Genomic DNA, 19,372 nt, shown 5'->3' on the forward strand with positions numbered 1-19,372 from the left:
AAATAAAAATGTAACTCTTATAGCCATCTCATTTTTAAGATTTCTTTTCATTTGCATGAGAGTTTCTCTGTATGTATGTTTGTGTAACACATGTGTACCTGGTACCTGTGGAGATCAGAGAAGGATGTTGGATCCCTGGAAACTGAAGTTATAATGCTTTGTGAGCTGCAATGGAGTAATGGGAACCAAACTCAGGTCTTCTGCAAGCCCAGCAGGTACTCTTAACCACTGAAACATCTCTTCAGTCCCTATAGTCGTATTTTGTTCTTTCTCTAGAGAAATTTAGAAATTCACCCTTGATCAAGGGAACCACACATATATTTAAAGTGGTATATTAGTTAGTATGGAAAATGGTATCTGGGAATTAACTCCCAAATTCCTTCATCCTGCGCCCTCACCTCATTTCATTACATTGCTAAACATCATTACAGAATAACTGCAGAAAGCATAGGAACATTAGACTAAATAATGTTTCGTGGTATAGAGTACAGGTGAGGTCAGAAATTTTATTTTTTTAATTTATTTATGGTATGGGTGTTTTTCTGCATGAACACCTGTGCATCATATGCATGGCCTGGTGTACAGAGGCCAGAAGATGATGTCAGATACCCTGGAACTGAAGTTGTCATGTGGGTGCTATGAATTGAATACCCCTCCCCCCTGTCTTTTAGAACAACAATAAAAATAAGTACTCTTTTTTTTGTTTGTTTGTTTGTTTGTTTTTCGAGACAGGGTTTCTCTGCGTAGCTTTGCGCCTTTCCTGGAGCTCACTTGGTAGCCCAGGCTGGCCTCGAACTCACAGAGATCTGCCTGCCTCTGCCTCCCGAGTGCTGGGATTAAAGGCGTGCGCCACCACCGCCCGGCCAAAAATAAGTACTCTTAATCATTGAGCCATCTCCAGTCCACAAACATTCTGGTATGCCTAAAACCTCACCACTTGGGAGGTAGAGACAAGAGGTCTCAGCGTGCAAAGTTGCCCTGCTACATTTGGAAGTTTTGTATTTTTTTATGCAGAAAAAATGCTTAACTTTTCATGGTTTGATCTCTAAAGATCATATCATACCAATCCTTTTTTATTTCTTTGGTAACTTCATAAAGTGTATTTTTACAGCAATGTTTTGCCAAATCAATTCAATTCTGAACTCGGGGGCTGGAGAGATGTCTCAATGGTCAGAATTGTATTTAGCAAAACACTGATGTAAAACTTTCCTTTTTGAAAAGATTATGAGAAAAGTAAACTCTTCGAAATTCTCAAAGAATTAAAAAAAAAATAGAACTAGCAAACACAAAGTCCTGGATTCAGTCTGAAGCACCACATAAAGCAAATCATAGTGGGATATAGCTGTAGTCCCAGCTCATAGGATGGAGACAGGAGAATCATGTCAGGAACAGATGGCATCTGCTATACAGTGAGTACATGCCTAGTCTGGACTACATGAAACCCTGAATCAAAAAAATGTACACCGATGAGAATATAGCTTAGTGATAAAGTACTTGCTTAAAGTGTATACATAAATTATTGATGAAATTCCAATCATAAAATTAAGAGGGATATATCCATTTTTGATTATTAAAAAATCTCTTTAAAGTAGGAATAGAAGGTAACATCTTCAAATTGATTCAATTAAAGCATCTATGATGATACTTAGTGATAAGAATTGCCTAGTTTTAATCTTAAAATAAGGAACAAGGCAAAGGATTCCATTCTTACAATTTCATAGTGCAAGAAAGAAATTCAAGGGAAAAAGGATGAAAATTTTAAACTATCTTTGTGTGTTTACATCATCCACATAAATAATCTCAAGGTATCTTAAGTTACCAAACTTAGTAAATGAGTATCACAAGGTCTATATAAAAATAACTGAAAATGTAGTTTCTATTACCTAGCAATAAATAACTAGAATCTTCCCAAAATTGAGCCATGTATTCAATGGTATTTGAAGGAAAAGCCCCAAAGCTTGTTTGTAGTAATTGAAAAATGGATTATAAATTTTATATGAGGGCTAAGGATGAGAAATGTTGAAACAGTTTCGAAAATCTTTTGATCTTGTGTTAGGCAACAATTTCTTAGATATGACACAAAAAACCATATACTTTAAAAAAAACTGATAAGCAGAGCTTCATCAAAAGCTTCTGTCCTTTTAAAGACTTTAAAAAATGCAAAGATAAGTCCTCACAATGGTTTCAGGCATTATCAGATGAAAAGCCATGTAAAGAGTCCAGGATCGTGGCTGAGTTCACACTGCCAGCAATGGCAGAGTTAAGAACAAACTCAGGGTGAAATACTGAGACCTGATCTGTACTGTTAGGATTTTACTTTGTGCTGTATGTATTTGCTACCACTAGAGTGAAATAAATGGAATTTTCAAACAAACAAACAAAAAATGCAAAGATAGTCACAGACTGATCCAAAATAGGAAAGAATTGTAAACAAAATATATTAAGAACTCGTTAAGAAAATGGCAAACCATTTTTAAAATGAACACAGGACAGATACTTTTATACAGAAATTGGCAAATATGCACGTAAAAAGATGCCAAATAATCATACAAGAAACCGATGAGGATGAAGCAAGTGAAAATCTCTACATCACTGGTGAAAATAAAGATGGCACTACCACTTTTAAAACTGTCCCACGGTTTCTTATAAAACAAGTTTGTATGTAGCATTCGATCTACCAATTCTACTATGTATTTGCTTCCCAAAAATCAAACTATATGCATGAATATACCTATACAAAAAGATCTAAAGTAGCTTTATTCATAATACCCAAAATATGAAAATAATCTAAATATCCAATAACGGATGGATCTAAACAAACAGAATGCAATGTATCAATACAATGCAATACTACTGGGTAATAAAAAGAAATGCTACTGATATGATATGACTTAAGTCTCATAAAATGATCATCTAAAAGAAATCTGCTAGACCTCAGCATTCAGGAGCTACTCAGGAGAATCACTACACTTCAAAGCCAGCCTGGTCTCCATAGCAATTTCTAGGTGAGCCTGAGCTACACGGTAAGATCTTGCCTGAAAATATATCTGTGGGCTAAGTGTGGTGGTTCATACCTTTAGCTCTAACATTTGAAAGACAAAAGGAGGTTGATCTTTGTGAGTTCAAGGTCAAGAACACAATAGGGGAATAAAAACAAGATGAGATGATGAACCTGATCTCATAGTAAGTTCCAGGCCAGCCAGACTTACATGATACTCTAAATAAATCAAATATATAACCACAGAAGAAAAGATAAGTCACTCTCAGGGATTGTGAGACAGAAATTCAGAAAATGATAGAAACATTACATCCTTTATTACTCTGCAAGTTACACTAATGCTTACATGTCAAAGTTCAGTAAACTGGACAGTTTAAAAGGGAGAATTTTATTCTATATCACTACACCTTAACATGCTTTACTTTAAAAACAGCCAGGCCTTGTATCTAAGGCCTGTCATCCCAGCCACATGTAACACTGAGGCAGGAAGAGCCAGCAAACTGAAGGCCAGCCTAGCCTGGAGCAAACACTGTTTCAAAATCAAAATATTAAAAAGATAGCTTCAGACGGAGCTCAGTGGTAGAGAGTTTACCTAATATGTATAAGGTCCTAACTTCATCCCTAGCATCAAAAATAAAAAAGATGATTGATTGATAGATATACAGATTCTAAAAAGTCATATAGCTGGGCAGTGGTGGTGTACACCTTTAATCCCAGCACTTGGGAGGCAGAGGACAAATGGATCTGTGTGAGTTCTGGGCCATCCTGGCCCACATAGTGAGTCCCAGGATAGCCAGGGCTACATACTGAGACCCTTTAAAAAAAGTAATATAGCTAATTATCTACTTTTGCAGCTCAGTAAGTGTATTTGAAGTATGAGCATCTGACTACAGCAATAAAAACAGTATAAGAAGAAAAGCAAACTATCTTCAACCAATTATATGACTTCCTTGGGTTTTGTTAGGGTTTCTATGCTGCAAACAGGGAAGCTAGTTTGCCAGATATATTCCCTAGAAATGTTTAGAATCTTTACTTCCTTCTTTTTTTGAGATAGTCTTACTATATAGCCCTGGCTAATCTGGAACTCCCTGAGTAGACCAATCTGGCCTTGAATTTAAGAAACTGGCCTGACCCTGCTTGAAGAGTCCTGGGACTAAAGACTAATATCCTCCCTAATTCCTTTCTTTAGTCTTTTCTGCAAGGTCTAATTACATAAGAAGTACCCATCATTAGGTAAAGCACAAAATACTTTACATATGAAAGGCTCAGAGGGCCAGGCACACCTTTAATCCTAGCAGAGCCAGGCAGATCTCTGTGAGTTCAAACCCAGTCTGGTCTACAGAGAGAGATCCAGGACAGGTATCAAAACTACACAGAAAAACCCTCTCTCGAAAAAAACAAAAACAAAAACAAAAACAAAAGGCTCAGAGTAGACCTACAGTTTACAAATTTTCTTTGTATTGTTTAGACACAACTGCTTTCCATATTCACTAATATTCAAATTTTCTCTAGTTGTTAGATTTTTTTTTTTTATACAGCTTTTAAGACTCACCATCATGTTAATAGTTCTGTGTTAGACTGATTGTCTGTAAAACACTAATTTCAAACTAGCTATGGTGAGCTGGGTATGGTGATACAAGCCTGGAATCTCAATACATTGGGAGGTGAAGTAAGAAAGATCGAAAGAAGATCATGATTCAAAGGTCAGCCTTGGCTACAAATCCAATTTGAGGCCAGCCTGTCTTAAGAAACCAAAAATGGAATGAATGAATGAAGTAGGTACAGAGAAATGCTCCCCGCAATGAGAAAACTTCCTGAAATTAACAATGTTTTGTTATATGGTTTGTCTCTGTAGACCTGGAACTTGCTATGTCGACCAGGCTGGCATTGAACTCACAGAGATCTACTTGTCTCTGCCTCCTGAGTGCAGAAAATCTTTGTGTAATTTTATTCTCTCACAGTGCCCAGGCAGGCCTCAAACTTGCTAAGAACTAAAGCTGACCCAGACTCTATCTGATTCTCCTCCTGGTACTTCCTGAATCCTGGAGATCACAGTGTTTAGATTACAGGAATGCGTTACCACCTAGCTTTGACATCACAATTTTAAAAGATCTGGCATTCATATTCTTTGCTTTCTTAGTCAAATAAAGTTTTTATCATGGTCTGAATTCTCAATCTCTTAAGCTTAATCTTAGCTAATTTAGCTAAAATCTTTTAAATTTAAATCTCTTAAACTTGACTAGTGTGTTCTATGTGAAAACTGAGTGAATTATATCTAAGCTCCTCTCCAAATACAAGGTAGGTTTTAAGATTTTAAAAAGAATACTAGCAAATCTTTCATTACTAAGCAATTATTCAAAGACTACAAACTACCTAGCAGGAGGTTGAAAGACTATGCTTAGTTCAAATAACAGAAGATGCAGAGTGTGTGGATCACATTTGTAAACTCACCACTCAGTCTGATCACAACGGTTTAAGGCTAAGCTGAGCCAAAGAGTGAGAGTACTTCTCAAAAACTGAAGCAACAACAGGAACAAAGCAAAAGACAAGGAGTGTGGAGTCTGGCTCGGTGCTAGAACACTTACCTAGAGTGCAAGGGGCACTAAGTTCCACCCCAATACCACAAAAAGAAAGAAAACAAGGTAAGAGCCAACTGTGACACATGCCAGTAGCTGAGGGCTCACTGGGGCTAGACAATAAGATCTTGTCTCAAAAAAGTAAATAAATAAAGACCTAGCAGTGGTGGAGCCTGACCTTAATCCCAGCATGTGAGAAGCAGAGGCAGGTGGGATCTCTGTGAGTTGAGACCAGCCAAGTCTACATAGGGAGTTTCACGGCACACATCAGAGCTATACATGAGAAGCTGTCTCAAAATAAATAAATAAACAAACAAGAAGAGAAACATGACTTTTTTTAGGAGGACACCAGCAAGAGTAGGGGGTGGAGAAAGGAGGGAAGAATGGTGGAAGAGAGAAAGAATTAGAACAAAGTATAATGATGCCATGTATGTATGAAAATGACAAAATGAAATTTATTACTTAGTAATGCTAACTTAAACTAATTTTTTTAAAATTTTTCCAGACAGCATTTTTCTCTGTGTAGCCCTTGCTGTCCTGGAACTCACTCTGCAGACCAGGCTGGCCACTAATTCAGAGATTCACCTCCTCTCCCTCCTGAGTGCTGGCTGGGATCAAAGGCATGCACGCCACCACTGATGACTAAATTTTTAATTTAAGAATTTAAAGCAAGGCCTGGCGGTGGTGACACGTGCCTTTAATCCCAGCACTTGGGAAGCAAAGGCAGGCAGATCTCTGTGAGTTCAAGGACAGCCTGGTCCACAGAGCGAGTTCCAGGACAGCCAGGAATATACAGAGAAAAACCCTGTCTCAAAAAACCAAAAAGAAAAAAAAAACAGAATTTAAAGCCTGACAGGGTATCACACACCACCATTAATCCTAGCACTCTGAAGGTAGAGGTAGTCGAATCTCTGATTTTACATATCTTTGAACACAAATAAGTACATAAGGAAAAAAAACCTTCCTCAATTCAATTCAATATACTATAAATAAAAATACTAGTATATAAACTATCCCTGATAAAGTGAAAAAATATTATCAGCAACACAAATCCATTAAGGCTTACCCGAGTTGTCTATTCTGCCAAGTACCATCCAAACTATGAAAGAGTACTGTTAGCAATGCACTCCTAAGTCACCAATTTCTCTTATGAACATCTATGTTTAATCCATGATTTTGTCTAATTATCTTTTAAAATAATCTCTACCTCAATTCATTTAACCTCTAGGGGTTAGTAAGTTCTATTAACTTACTGTATATAATAGTATTCCTTTTGAAAAATTGTTAATAAACGAGGCATATGTCTCTAATCCCAGCATTGAGAGGTGTAAACAAAAGGATTACCATGAGGCTGCCCTGGGTATGAGACCCTGTCTCAAAAAGCCAACAAGCCAACAAGAAGCTGGGCAAGGTAGTGCACACCTTTAATCTAAGCACTTGGAAGGCAGAGACAGGCAGATCTCTGTTGCTAGTCAGGGATACATGTGAGACCTTGTCTAAAAATTTTTTTAAAAAGCCAACAACAGGGTTGGAGAGATGGCTCAGAGGTTAAGAGCACTGACTGCTCTTCCAGAGGTCCTGAGTTCAATTCCCAGCACCCACATGGTGGTTCATCAACCATCTATAATGAGATCTGGTGCCCTCTTCTGGTGTGCAAAGTTACATGGTGGCAGAATGTTGTATGCATAATAAATAAATAAGGTTTATTTAAAAAAAAAAAAAAAAAGCCAACAACAAAAAAATGTTCCTGTCTTTTGAACAGAAATGTATCTATTCAAAATTTAAGGCACAGTGTGCAAGCACTAGGAACTATAGAAAATATGTAATTTTTATTTTATTTATTTATTTATCCTGGAAGCAGAATGGCATTCCAGCACCTTGGTTTTACAAGCACTTTGTAAACCCTAATTCTAATCAAAATTGTTTTAGACTGAGATCTGCCACCTTGGTAGACCAGTAACTATTAATTCTTCAAAATGATTTGGCCAGAGATGTCCCAAGAATAACTAGGGATGTGTGAATTTCTGTAAACTAAAATTAAAAATGGGGATATTTTGCTTAAAAAAAATAGAGCAAAGTGTAGTGCTTCATGCCTATAATTCCAAGAATCAAGAGACAAGTTAGAGGACTGCCTGGTTACACAGTGAATTCCAATCCAGTATGGGAAACAGCAAGACCATGTCACAAAACAACAAAAAATAAATAGAAAGATGACTGATATAAAATACATAACATCATTATAAACTTGGCAAGGAAATATAAACAGAACATACATTTGTTTCCTTCTGAAAGCTATCTTTAAACAGTTCCCTGTAAAAATTTGTGGAAACTCAATGAAGAGATCTAGAAATAGAAAGCCATATGGCTAAAACCACCCATACTATATGTTCAAAATGTTTCTGAGGCAGGGGACCACCACAATCTCAACATTTGTGAAGAGGAAGCAGAAGTGTTCAGGACTTCAAGGTTGTCCTCTGCTACAGTGAATTGGAGGTTAACCTGAACTACATGAGAGCCTGTCTCAAAAACAAAGGAAGTTTCTGCTAAGAAAGAAAAATGAAATGTAAAAAATAAGTCATCTTTTACACAGTGACATTTGCTTTAGATAGGAAATGACTTTAAAAATATAGCCCTGAGCCCCATGACATGGCTCTGTGTGTAAAGGTACCTGCAGCTAAGCCTGCTGACCTGAGACCCAGAAGGTAGAAGAAATCCAAATGGACAAGTTGTTTTCTGACCTCTAAACTTGTGCAGTTGCACGTACACATGTACACATACACACACACACACACACACACACACACACACACACACACACACGAATAAATAGGTTATTTTTAAAGTACATGGTCCCATTAAGAAATTTTGTAGGGCTGGAGAGAACACTTAGTGGTTAGGAGTGCTTGCTCTTCCAGAGGACTGGATTTTAGTTCCCAGCACCCATATTGGGTGGTTCACAATTGCTTGTAGTTCCACCTCAGCAGGATCCAACTCTCTCTTCAGGCCTCCTCGGGCACCTTCAGCATATAGTATACACATACACAGACACATACATATATAAATCAATCTTCAAAAAAATTAACTCTAAGAATCTAAGCAGTGTGTTCATACTTCAAATTCAATCATGGTGCCTACATTTGGCTACCAAGAGTTCAAGAATGACTCAAGATCCAGGACAGCCAGAGCTGCTACAGAGAAACCCTGTCTCAAAAGCAACACCACCACCAACAAAGAATCAAGAATATGTTTATAACTTGCATGATATTACTTACCCACGTTTGGAGGTTTCACATAATTTACAGGTAGTTCTGGAGGTCTGCCTCTGTGTAAAGCTGCAAAAGCAGACCCATTCCATAGTGTACTCTTACAGTCTATATAAAAAAAGACCAAAAGTTAGTTAAGGAAAAAATAAACATTCAAAAAAAGAAAAAAAAAACTTTTTTTCCCCAAGTACTTGAGACAAAAGGACTTGATTTTACACCTTTAGAAATTTACTTATACCCAGTTGGTGGCAGAGATAGGTGGATCTCTGTGAGCCTGGTCTACAAAGTAAGTTCTAGGACAACCAGGGTTGTTACACAGAGAAACCCTGTCTCACAAAAAGGGGGGGGGGATTCACTTGTACATTTAGAAAATTAATAAAATCCAGCAAGTTCATAAAAAACTAAAAGAAAGTATTTTTAAAGGCATGTGAAAATTCATCTGAAACTACACTGATCTCCTACTCTTCCTCTGTAACAGTGTTAAATATCTAAAAAAATTCTTACCTTTGGCATCCCGTAACAGAGACTGCCGACCAACACCTAGTAATGTCTGTACCCCAGGGACACTCTGAGGGATCTCCTTATCTAATAAGGGACCAATCCTCTCACAAATTTTAAGGAGGTAGTCTGGAGGAATGTGTGCATTGGCTGCCACCTAAAAATCATAAATAGAACACAGAAAAAAAAATCACTTAGTTCCAAGGTAACAACTCATTCCATCATAGAGCAAAGTATTGTAAAGTATGAAATCAAGAAAATTCAAATCAAGTATTTAATATGTGAACCAATTTTACGAAACAGACACAACGGGGCCGGAGAGATGGTTCAGCAGCTAAGAGCACATCCTTACTACCTTGCAGATGTCCAAGTTTAGTTCCCACATCAAGTAGCTCACAACTGCCTGTAATACCAGAAAACCTTTGCCTCTCTCTCTCTCTCTCTCTCTCTCTCTCTCTCTCTCTCTCTCTCTCTCTCTCTCTCTCTCACACACACACACACACACACACACATAATCAAAACAAATTCTTATAAAAGAAACTGACACAAAATAAACATAGCATCTTTAAATGTTGCCACAGTATTTACATAGCAATGACTGTATTCTACAGATCTTTATTAAATCACTATAACTTAATTTTATATAAAATGCAGTATAAAATAGAAAATGCAACCATGTGAAAAATAAAAAAACATAAAAAGTGATGTGTAAACTGGGTGTTGGTGGCACACATCTTTAATCCCAGCACTTGGGAGGCAGAGGCAGGTAAATCTTTGTGAGTTCAAGGCTAGCCTGGTCTATAAAATGAATTCAGGACTGCTAGGACTGTTATACAGAGAAATCCTATCTCAAAAAAAAAATTAAAAATTAAAAAAAAGAAAGAAAAAGGAAAAGAATCTGAGGTAGAGGCAGGCAGATCTCTGTTCTCTGAGTTTAAGGACAACCTGGCAGTTCCAGGCCCCCTACAGATACATAGTGAGATCTTGTCTCAAAGGAAAAAAGAAGAAAAGAATCTGAACTACTAGTGTCTAGCAAAGCGGCACATGCCTAAAATTCCAGCACTTGGAGGCTGAAGCAAGAAGATTCCAAAAGATTTAAAGGCAACATGCACTCTATACTGAGTTACACAGGCCAGGCTGAGCTACACAGCAAGACTCTCAAAAGAAAAGTGCTAACAAGTGTATATCACCACACCCAGCATTTCAGGTCAATTGTTTTGTAAGCTTTTGCCCAAATTAATTGGAATCTACTCAAATAGGTAGAACTTAGGCAATGATCATGACGCTCAGAAATAATAGCAACCATGCTGTTTCAGGTTTGTATTTAGAAAATTTACCTTTAGGTTTGGGACAAAGGTCAAGGAAACACTTTGTGTTATTTTTCATATCTCCATTTTGCTTTAACAAGCAAATACTTATAAAGAACTATACTTCATTAAAATATGCAAGTAATATTAAAATCAAAGCACCTGATGATTCAATCTAAAAATATTATCTATAGAAACCAATATCCTAATGTCCCAGCTCATGATAGTTACTGTTCACATTGGCTTATTTAGTAAGTATGTCTCATGTAAATATATACAGTATGCGAAAGGAAAAAAGCCTCATGGCACTGTCTATTTACATACATACAAACTATGCAAATTTTCCAACACTCTCGAACAAACTGAGTTCCTTATAGCAAGTAAATGTTATATGGGAGACTCTGCATGGAGTAGTAAGTTGATGTCTTTCTTGGTAAATATTTTTTGACCCTTGACAAACTTGTTATAAAACCTTAAATAAATTAGGCAGTGGTGGCCCACACCTTTAATCCCAGCACTCGAGGCAGAGGCAGGCAAGCAGGTCTCTGTGAGTTCGAGGCCAGCCTGGTTTACAAAGTGAGTGCCAGGACAGCCAGATCTACAGAGCGAGTTCCAGGACAGCCAGGGCTACAAAGAAAAACCTTGTCTCAGAAAAAAAAATCTTAAATAACTACCCTAGATGTAGAGTATACCTAGAGACAAGTGATGATGCCCTCCCACAACCCACCAAAAAGATTCCACTGCCCTAAGAGAAATGACAGTCCCTGTGGAGAAAACAAATTAGCAAATAGAAATAAATCAAAACTCCAAGTATCAGGGGTGAATACGAGACCTAAAGAAGCAAAAATAGCCGGGCAGCGATGCACACACCTTTAATCCCAGCACTCAGGAAGTAGGGGCAGGCACATCTCTGAGTTCCAGGCCAGTCTGGTCTACAGAGAAAGTTTCAGGATGGGCTAGGGCTTCACAGAAAAATCCTGTCTAGAAAAGCCCAAAACAAACAAACAAAAAAGAACCCAGCAAAAATAAAGTATTTTTTTCCCTAGAGGTAAGAGTTGGATCTCTTAAGTGTTCTCTAATCAATATTTTAGGTTTACTTAAAAGTCAGGATTGAATCATAAACTCACATCTTAAATGTTGTGGCAACTTTATAGAAATAAAAATGTCTGATTTTACGATAATTATGTAAAAAATGTTACTGAATATGAATCGGGGATAGTTGTGCAAAAATAGAAATAACAGGTTCTTCTCTAATCAGAATACTTCTTTTCCTTTCTCTCTTTTTAGTATTTTTTCCAGAAAGTGTTTCTCTGTCATGGAATTTGCTTTGTAGACAGAATTCCCCTGCCTCTGCCTCCTAAACTCTGGGATTAAAGGCACTCCAGAGCACTCTTTAGCAGCACAGGTTACAAGGTCTTAAGACAGCCTACAAGTCTCCTTTGTGAATTTTAATCAGTATTAATAGCATTTCCTTTCCTTTCTACTCTTTAAAGATTTTCCCCAGGACAAAGAAGCCTCAACCCCCCTTGGGTCAAGAATTCTCGAGGTTTCAGCACTTCAAGAAGTGATAAGAGTGCTGGGCCTGGGTGCTGGGCCTGGGGCACAATTCTTTAACCCCAGCACTCCAGAGGCGGAAGCAGAAGCAGGCACTCGGTACATTCCAGGCGAGTCTGGTCTTCACAGCAAGTTCCAGGACAGCCAGAGCCACAATGTAAACTGTCTAAAAACAACAAACAAAGGAGGGGGGAGGGGAGGAAGAGTGCTAAAAGGACTATTAACCGGAGTGAAGATAAAAATCAAGAGAAAAAAAAAAAAGGAAAAGCAAAGTCCAGAGGCTACATCTATGGTCTAGAAGTTGCTCAGCAGAGAAAATAAAGGGAATAAACTCAGTATTCGCTAACAGCTTAAATAATCTGTGTGTGTGTGTGTGTGTGTGTGTGTGTGTGTGTGTGTGTACACAAATACAGTATTTGCAAACATACATAAAACAATATATGGCCTTTAAATTGCTATTTGTTACCAAAAAGGTTCCTAAGCAATCAGTAAACAACAGGAAAAAAAGCACACCAATGATACTACCAGTCATGTGAAAAACATGACAAAGATGATTTCAGGCAGGCTGGAAAGAGGGCTCAGTGGGTAATGGGCTTGCCACACAACCATGAGGACCTTAGTTGGAATCAGCACCCACGTGCATGGCAACATGGGCTTGTTTGTAATCCTAGTCTTGAGGAGATGGACACAGGAGAATCTGTGGGGTTTTCTGACCAGCTAGTGTAGCTGAATTAAAATTGTAGATTCAGTAAAAGATATTGTCTCAAAAAACAAGGTGTATGGGGTGAATATTACCAAGATACTTCCTCCCCCCACCAGCTGAGGATCGAACGCTCTCTACCACTGAGCTAAACCCCCAACCCCGATACTTTGTTTATATGAATGAAATTATTAAAGACTATATGAATAATATTCTATTAAAAATAATAAGGAATGGTGAGAGTGGGAAAAATGTCTTCCCCAGGAAAGAGCAAACCAATTGGTTATCCAATACCAACTGGTCAGCCCTGAAAATATACAATTAACTTACAGACTGAGCAGCTTATATTTAGAAATAGATATGCATATACAGATACATATATTATTAACAATAATTAATGAAAATGAATGAGATCATGAATTTGAAAGAGACTAATAAGAGTTATATGGGAGGGTTTGGGGGAGAAAAGGGGGAAATATGTATTTATATGAAACTAAAAATAAAAATAAAAGAAAAAACTAATAAATTTTACTCTAGTGCTTACTAAAAAGTAAAACACACACACACACACACACAGAGCAACTGAGAAGATATCCCATCAACCTCTGACCTCCACATGTACAGAAAACACACATAAATTCATATACTCACACACATATTCACACACATCTCCCCCCCAGCTTCTCTCTCACACACACACAGGAAGAGAGACAGGGATGACTTCAAGACAAAATTCTGTAAGCAGAATTCATGAAATATAAATTCTTACCTCCCTATCATCTACTCTCTTCACTTACAATACCACTGCACTTGTACTGAGATACCAGTTTTTCCAGAATTATCAAATAAATCACCAGAAAAATTTTAATCACTACTGTGAGTTTCCTACAGCCAAATCTAGGTACGTGCTAAAAAAACCTGTTTAGGTGAGCAACAATGTGAACCTGGCTGTAGTAAGTCAATAGCAACACCAGCTTCCAGAGACTGACTGCTCTACCATAATATCAGTTAGTATTACGACACTGCACTGCACTGGATTTGAGGAGCACATGTTTTGGGTTTTGCATGCTCCATTCTATTCTTCGTAACTGAGGCTGTGTGTCACAGAGCAGATTTTAAGTCACACATGTTTAAATTGAGTCCATGCTTACACATTCAATAACTATGCTACCAGCACTGAAAAATTAGTCTGCTATTCTAGTAGCCAATTTAAGTTAGTGTTAGCAATTAGACAAAAGCTGAGCAAGGTAAGGAAAGAATATAGGTATGTCTGGAATGCTAATAAATTGTTTTAAAGTAGTTGTTATGAATCAAATGACAATGTGAAAACACTCTTAATAGGGCTCGGGCTGTGGCTCAGTCAGTGTTTGCCTTGAATGCATGATGCACTTGGTTTAATCCCCAATACTGTCAAAAAAGTTTTAAAGCCTGAATGTTTCAATACAAATTCTTAGAATGATAACAATTATCTTCATAAATGCATATACTCTTTTTATGTACGCCTTTAATCCCAGCACTCGGGAGGCAGAGGCAGGTGGATCTCTGTGATTTCGAGGCCAGCCTGGTCTACAAAGCGAGATCCAGGACAGGCACCAAAGCTACAGAGAAACCCTGTCTTGAAAAACGAAGGAAAAAAACATTAAATGAAAAAGCAAGGGTAGATAGTTTATCTGAAATATAGTTAAATTCTAAACAAAATCTCACAAATTCAAGGCCAGCCTTGGCTAAATTATTAAACCTTGTGTAACAATACCAACTAACTAACTAAATAACTAAATACTGATGAGGTGGGTCATACCTGTAATCCCAGCATTTCTAAGGCTGAAGCAGGGGGCTGCTTCGAGCTGGAGGCAAGCCTGGACTACATAATGAGCTCCAGGTTAGCCTACAAACAGGATGTGACCTGTCTCAAACAAGCTAACAAAATAGAAATATATGAAAGAATAAAATCAAATCCATATAAACAGATAATTGCATTAACAATAATTGTAAAAAGTAATTGTTAAGGGTTAAGTACACCTTAGTACAAATAAAAAATGTCTATTTCAATCAACTTCTGGGGAATGATCTTCAATAAAAGACAAAAGCTACAAAGCTGATGAGCTCCTTTGACCTTATTCATAAATTCACTTTAGAGAACAAAGTCCAGGGGACTCTTGGGGAAGAAGGTGGCAGAAAAAGACCACCTGATTATGCAAAAATATTAGTGAAAAAGTGAATGTAACTCAAAAATGATCAATTGGAAATTGAGGACAAATCGTAATATCTAAAATGCAAGTACTTGTTTTTCTTACCATTACATTCATGACTATTTAAATAACACTAGTCATGCAAAAGTACTGCCAGAAAAATATAAAGCAGAAAATGGACATTGATTGTAATTGTGTAAAAGTTTGCCTTTACAGTTTAAGAAAAGGACTAGTAAATTGGCTTTAAAACTGTATAGTAAGGAGAAAATTTTAATTATTCAATTTTCTATCATGTTAGGTTTTTTTTTTTTTTTTTTTTTTCCCGAGACAGGGTTTCTCTGTGTAGCTTTTCGCCATTCCTGGATCTCACTCTGTAGACCAGGCTGGCCTCGAACTCACAGAGATCCGCCAGGCTCTGCCTCCTGAGTGCTGGGATTAAAGGCGTGCACCACCACCACTGCCCGGCTCAGTCGTTTTTAAAATATATTTTCCCTTTTAAGTTTCCTTTTGTCATTTGCTCAAAGATGATCTTCCTGCACACACATGTATAAACTGGAAAGGGAAAACGTAAACAAAAATATTGTCCATACACCTAGATATTAAAACTATTTTCAAACACATATCAGTAGTTACCTGCTAAAACATGTATTAGTGAATACTTTGGTTTTATATTCTGTGGTACAAGTAGGACTTATATCTAACAACAATAACATAAAACTTCTGGCCAAAAATTAAAAGTAGTAACAGGTATTCAGAAATAATTTGTAGCCATGTGAGAAATTATAACCATTAATAGTAATGGTGGTGGCATTCACTGTTATTACAATTGTACCATTTTTTCATTTGGCTTCACTCCTGTAATATACAAAAATTATCAAAATGAATACCACAGCAATTTAAATGTTTCTTATTACAAGAATATTTTAAATGATTTTATTTATTCTACTAGCCTTCCAACTTTTTTTCCACTTTGTCTGATTTTCCTCATTTGGATCTTACTTGGAGGAAAGAGCTGAATTTAGCTTTTAGCACTCCTTTTATTGTCAGACAGTTCTTCATCTGGGGCCAACAGAAGAACCTCCTTCCCCAAACATAAAGGGTCACCTTTTTGTCTCAGTGCAGAGGAAAAGGGGTACTTGTACTACGAACTGTATTTGCAGTCAATCCAATAGCTTTGGTCCTTAACTAAAGTATATTCTATTTTTTAAAATGCCTATTGTTGTCTCCTAATCCCCAAATCATGTTCACCTATTCCCAAAAGGTCATAATCCATAGTTTTGATTTAGTGAAAATGTTATTTGTACAAATTCGATTTACTGATGAACTGATGAGCTATTTTCTAAGATCTGAAATATACAACAATGTTTTTATTCAGTAGTCCATTATCTGAAGACGGCAAATCTTGGAATTTACTCAGTGGTCCTTAGTATCTTTATTTACATCGTTTTTCTCATTTAAGAGTCAGCTCCCCTTCTGAGCCCCTTCTCCCCTCCCCTCTAAAAAGAAAAAAAAAGAAAGAAAGAAAGAAAAAGGAGAAAAAAAAAAGAGCGAGAGGAGAAAAAAAAAAAAACACCCAAGCCTGGCCTCAGTTCCCGTATTTCAAGCCAGGACCAACCAGAAACCAGTTTTCTTCCACTAATCCGGAACTCCGGGCTGTTACCAACGCTGTCATTGGCCAGCGTCAGTCCTTGGTACGTGCCCCAAGATAACCCCCTGGTTTCTGTCCCTTCTCCCCCTACAATGGGCCTTCTCCGATGTTTGTAACATAGTCATAATCCACAACACAGCACCTCCACTAACCAACTCACATTCTTCAAAGTTTTCGGGTGAAAATAGGCAAGGCTGGAGGAGGGCAAGGTACCCTTTCCGACACGCTGGGAGGGGGAAGGGGCAGTCGTACGAACACCAAACAGCAGGCTCCGGGAGCCTTGCGGGCTGAAGGGTCAGGGGCGGGTTGGGGGCACAAGGTGGGGAGGGAGTGGAGAAAGAGTTGGGCTAAGTTGAAATGAAAAGTTTACTAACCAGATCCTCGAAGCTTCTTCGGTGCTCTTTCCCCTCCCAGTCTAAGCGGCGCGGAATCAGCTGGGGGCCAGAGGAAAAGAAAAGGGGGGGGGGTGAAGGAAAAGCCTCTGCTCCCCATCAGCAGCACCCAGCCCGGAGCCCAGTCCTAGACCCTTTAGCATTTTCATTTCTTCAGTCCCGGCAGCGATTGCCGCCGTGCCGGGGTGGGGGGTGGGGGGGGCAGGCCAAAGGGAAGGAAATCCTGAAAATACACCTCCCGCCGGGATAAAAGGCAACGAGTTTAGACCCCTGCGTTGTCCGCCCCTTCTGAGAAAGAACCCGGCTCACCCCAAGTGACAACAGCCCGGAGTGTCCAGCTCGAAGGCTCCCTCCGGGCCCCTGCCCTCGGCCCGTGACCTACCTTACCCTTCCTCCAGTTTCTCCCCAGCCCTCCCCAGCCCTCCCAAAGAGGGTCCATACCTGATGCTCCTCGAGCTCTTGCACTAGCACCTGAGGAAGAGGGAAACACGGATGTGAGGAGCAGATTGGGGCGCCAACCCATTCCTCCCTCCCCACTTCCAACACAGCCGCTGACTGTAGGACTAATCGAGGCCGGCCTTTCCCTCACCCTCCACTGCACTGCTCACCCGGTGCCTCAATTTCCCCATTGGGACCATTCCCGAACACTCCCAGATATCCTTCTCCCTCTCACCTGAGCAGATTTGTTACAGGGTCCGGACTGCAAGAACCGAGCGATCAGGTAATACAGCTCTAAAGAAGGGGTGGGGGGGGGGGGGGGGGGGAGACGTTAAGAGAGAGGCAAGGAAGAGAAATACAAGCTTTAAAAAAAAATTCTGACAGCCGTCGCGCAAACCCCCATCCCTTTAGCCCCGACTCAGCTACCCACCGGCTTCGATCTGGGTAGGTGCCGCCGCCATCCTTTTCCCGAGGGGGTTTGGGGGCTTCGCTCCGGAGGGCTGGCTGGGGCGGGTGGGGGCGCTGCCTCTATTGTGGTGAAGCCCCCATGCTTGGGAGTCCCGCCGCTTCCGCCGCACTCCTCGTCCCAGTTTCGGTCTCTCTCGGATTCATCGCATCACGTTTCGACCCATAGATATTCTAGCCCGAGAGCTGAGGAGGCGGAGGAGGAAGGAGAGCGAGAGAGAAGGAGAGGGAGGAGCCGAAGTCGCTAAGGGGTGGGCGGGGGCAAAAGGGGTGGAGTCATGGAAAGGGGGAGAAAGCAGAGGGAGCAGCTTGCAGCGCTCCCCGCTCGCCGCCAGAGGCACTAAGGCAGCCGCCTCGCTCCAGCAGCTTCAGCCGGCCCGAGGTTGCCTAGTTACTGCCCAGGGAAGGAGGAAGAGGTGCTAAAAGCAGGCAGACGCTCTGGCAACCTCGGGGAAACTCTGTGGTGGCTTGGCGTCCCGGAGCTCCAGAGTTGCTTACCCTTCCTGTGAGGGCGATCGGACCCTTTCCGGTGAGGGAACCTTTCAGAAGAAACTTGTAAGGGACTAACTTGACCTAACTACCTTAGGTCACCGAAAGGGTTTGGTCTGTTTGTTCTTTTACTACCCCCAAGGAAATGGCTCTTGCCACCAAAAGATTTTGTGTCCAAAGGAGGAGCATTGCTCCAAATGAAAGTTCTGTGCTTCCCTGATGACCGGAATACACAGATAATATTCTTATAGAAAACTACTTAAAATATCCCCCTGATAAATATTGCAAGACAAATTTGCACTTTAACCACGAAGCTGTTTGCACCTTTTGAAATGTTCAACAATGCATTTTCCCCATTCCTGTAGGATAAGTTTGAACTCTGTTTTGAAACACTGCCAAAACACTTAAAAAGTTCTTAAATATCCATTAAAATTTGGATAGAAATGATAGTTTGCTTTGTTTTGCCTTTTAAGTATTTTCTGACATGCTCTCACTATATATCCAAGGCTCACCTGGAATTCAGTGGTGCTCACATCACAGGCATAAGTCACCACACTCATTTACAAAGTTATTTTCCACAGGTTTGAGCCTACAACTGTTTTAATATATAGCCTCAACTCTTAGCACAGCACTGACATTGGTGGTGGGTAGTTAAATCTTCAGTGATCAAAGGATTTGTATAAAAAATATAATAAAAAAGACACGTAGTAAACAGGTTCACTTACCCACTTTCTTTTAACATTCTGTTCTCATTCTATACTTTGAAATCAGAACTCATTGAAGTTAAACCTGATGGAAAAACAAACTCTTTGAATTCTATACATTATTTACATTTGAAATACTCGAAGTTGAAGA

General features: G+C 39.3%; 1 protein-coding gene across 1 annotated transcript in view; it reads right to left on the bottom strand.

Moving 5' to 3' along the window:
* Positions 1-18,233, bottom strand: part of Brwd3 (bromodomain and WD repeat domain containing 3) — a 108,993-nt gene extending 90,760 nt beyond the window's left edge. Inside the window, exons 1-6 of the mRNA XM_028855991.2 lie at positions 17,994-18,233; positions 17,799-17,857; positions 17,567-17,596; positions 17,108-17,167; positions 9,342-9,492; positions 8,847-8,945 (exon numbers count right to left, since the gene is read on the bottom strand). Of these exons, the coding sequence (XP_028711824.1) occupies positions 8,847-8,945; positions 9,342-9,492; positions 17,108-17,167; positions 17,567-17,596; positions 17,799-17,857; positions 17,994-18,024 (430 nt within the window). The 5' untranslated portion in view covers positions 18,025-18,233. The remainder of the gene's footprint in view (positions 1-8,846; positions 8,946-9,341; positions 9,493-17,107; positions 17,168-17,566; positions 17,597-17,798; positions 17,858-17,993) is intronic.
* Positions 18,234-19,372: the final 1,139 nt, after the last annotated feature.

Source organism: Peromyscus leucopus, chromosome X (genome assembly GCF_004664715.2).
Source record: "Peromyscus leucopus breed LL Stock chromosome X, UCI_PerLeu_2.1, whole genome shotgun sequence".
Classification (NCBI taxonomy): Eukaryota; Metazoa; Chordata; class Mammalia; order Rodentia; family Cricetidae; genus Peromyscus; species Peromyscus leucopus.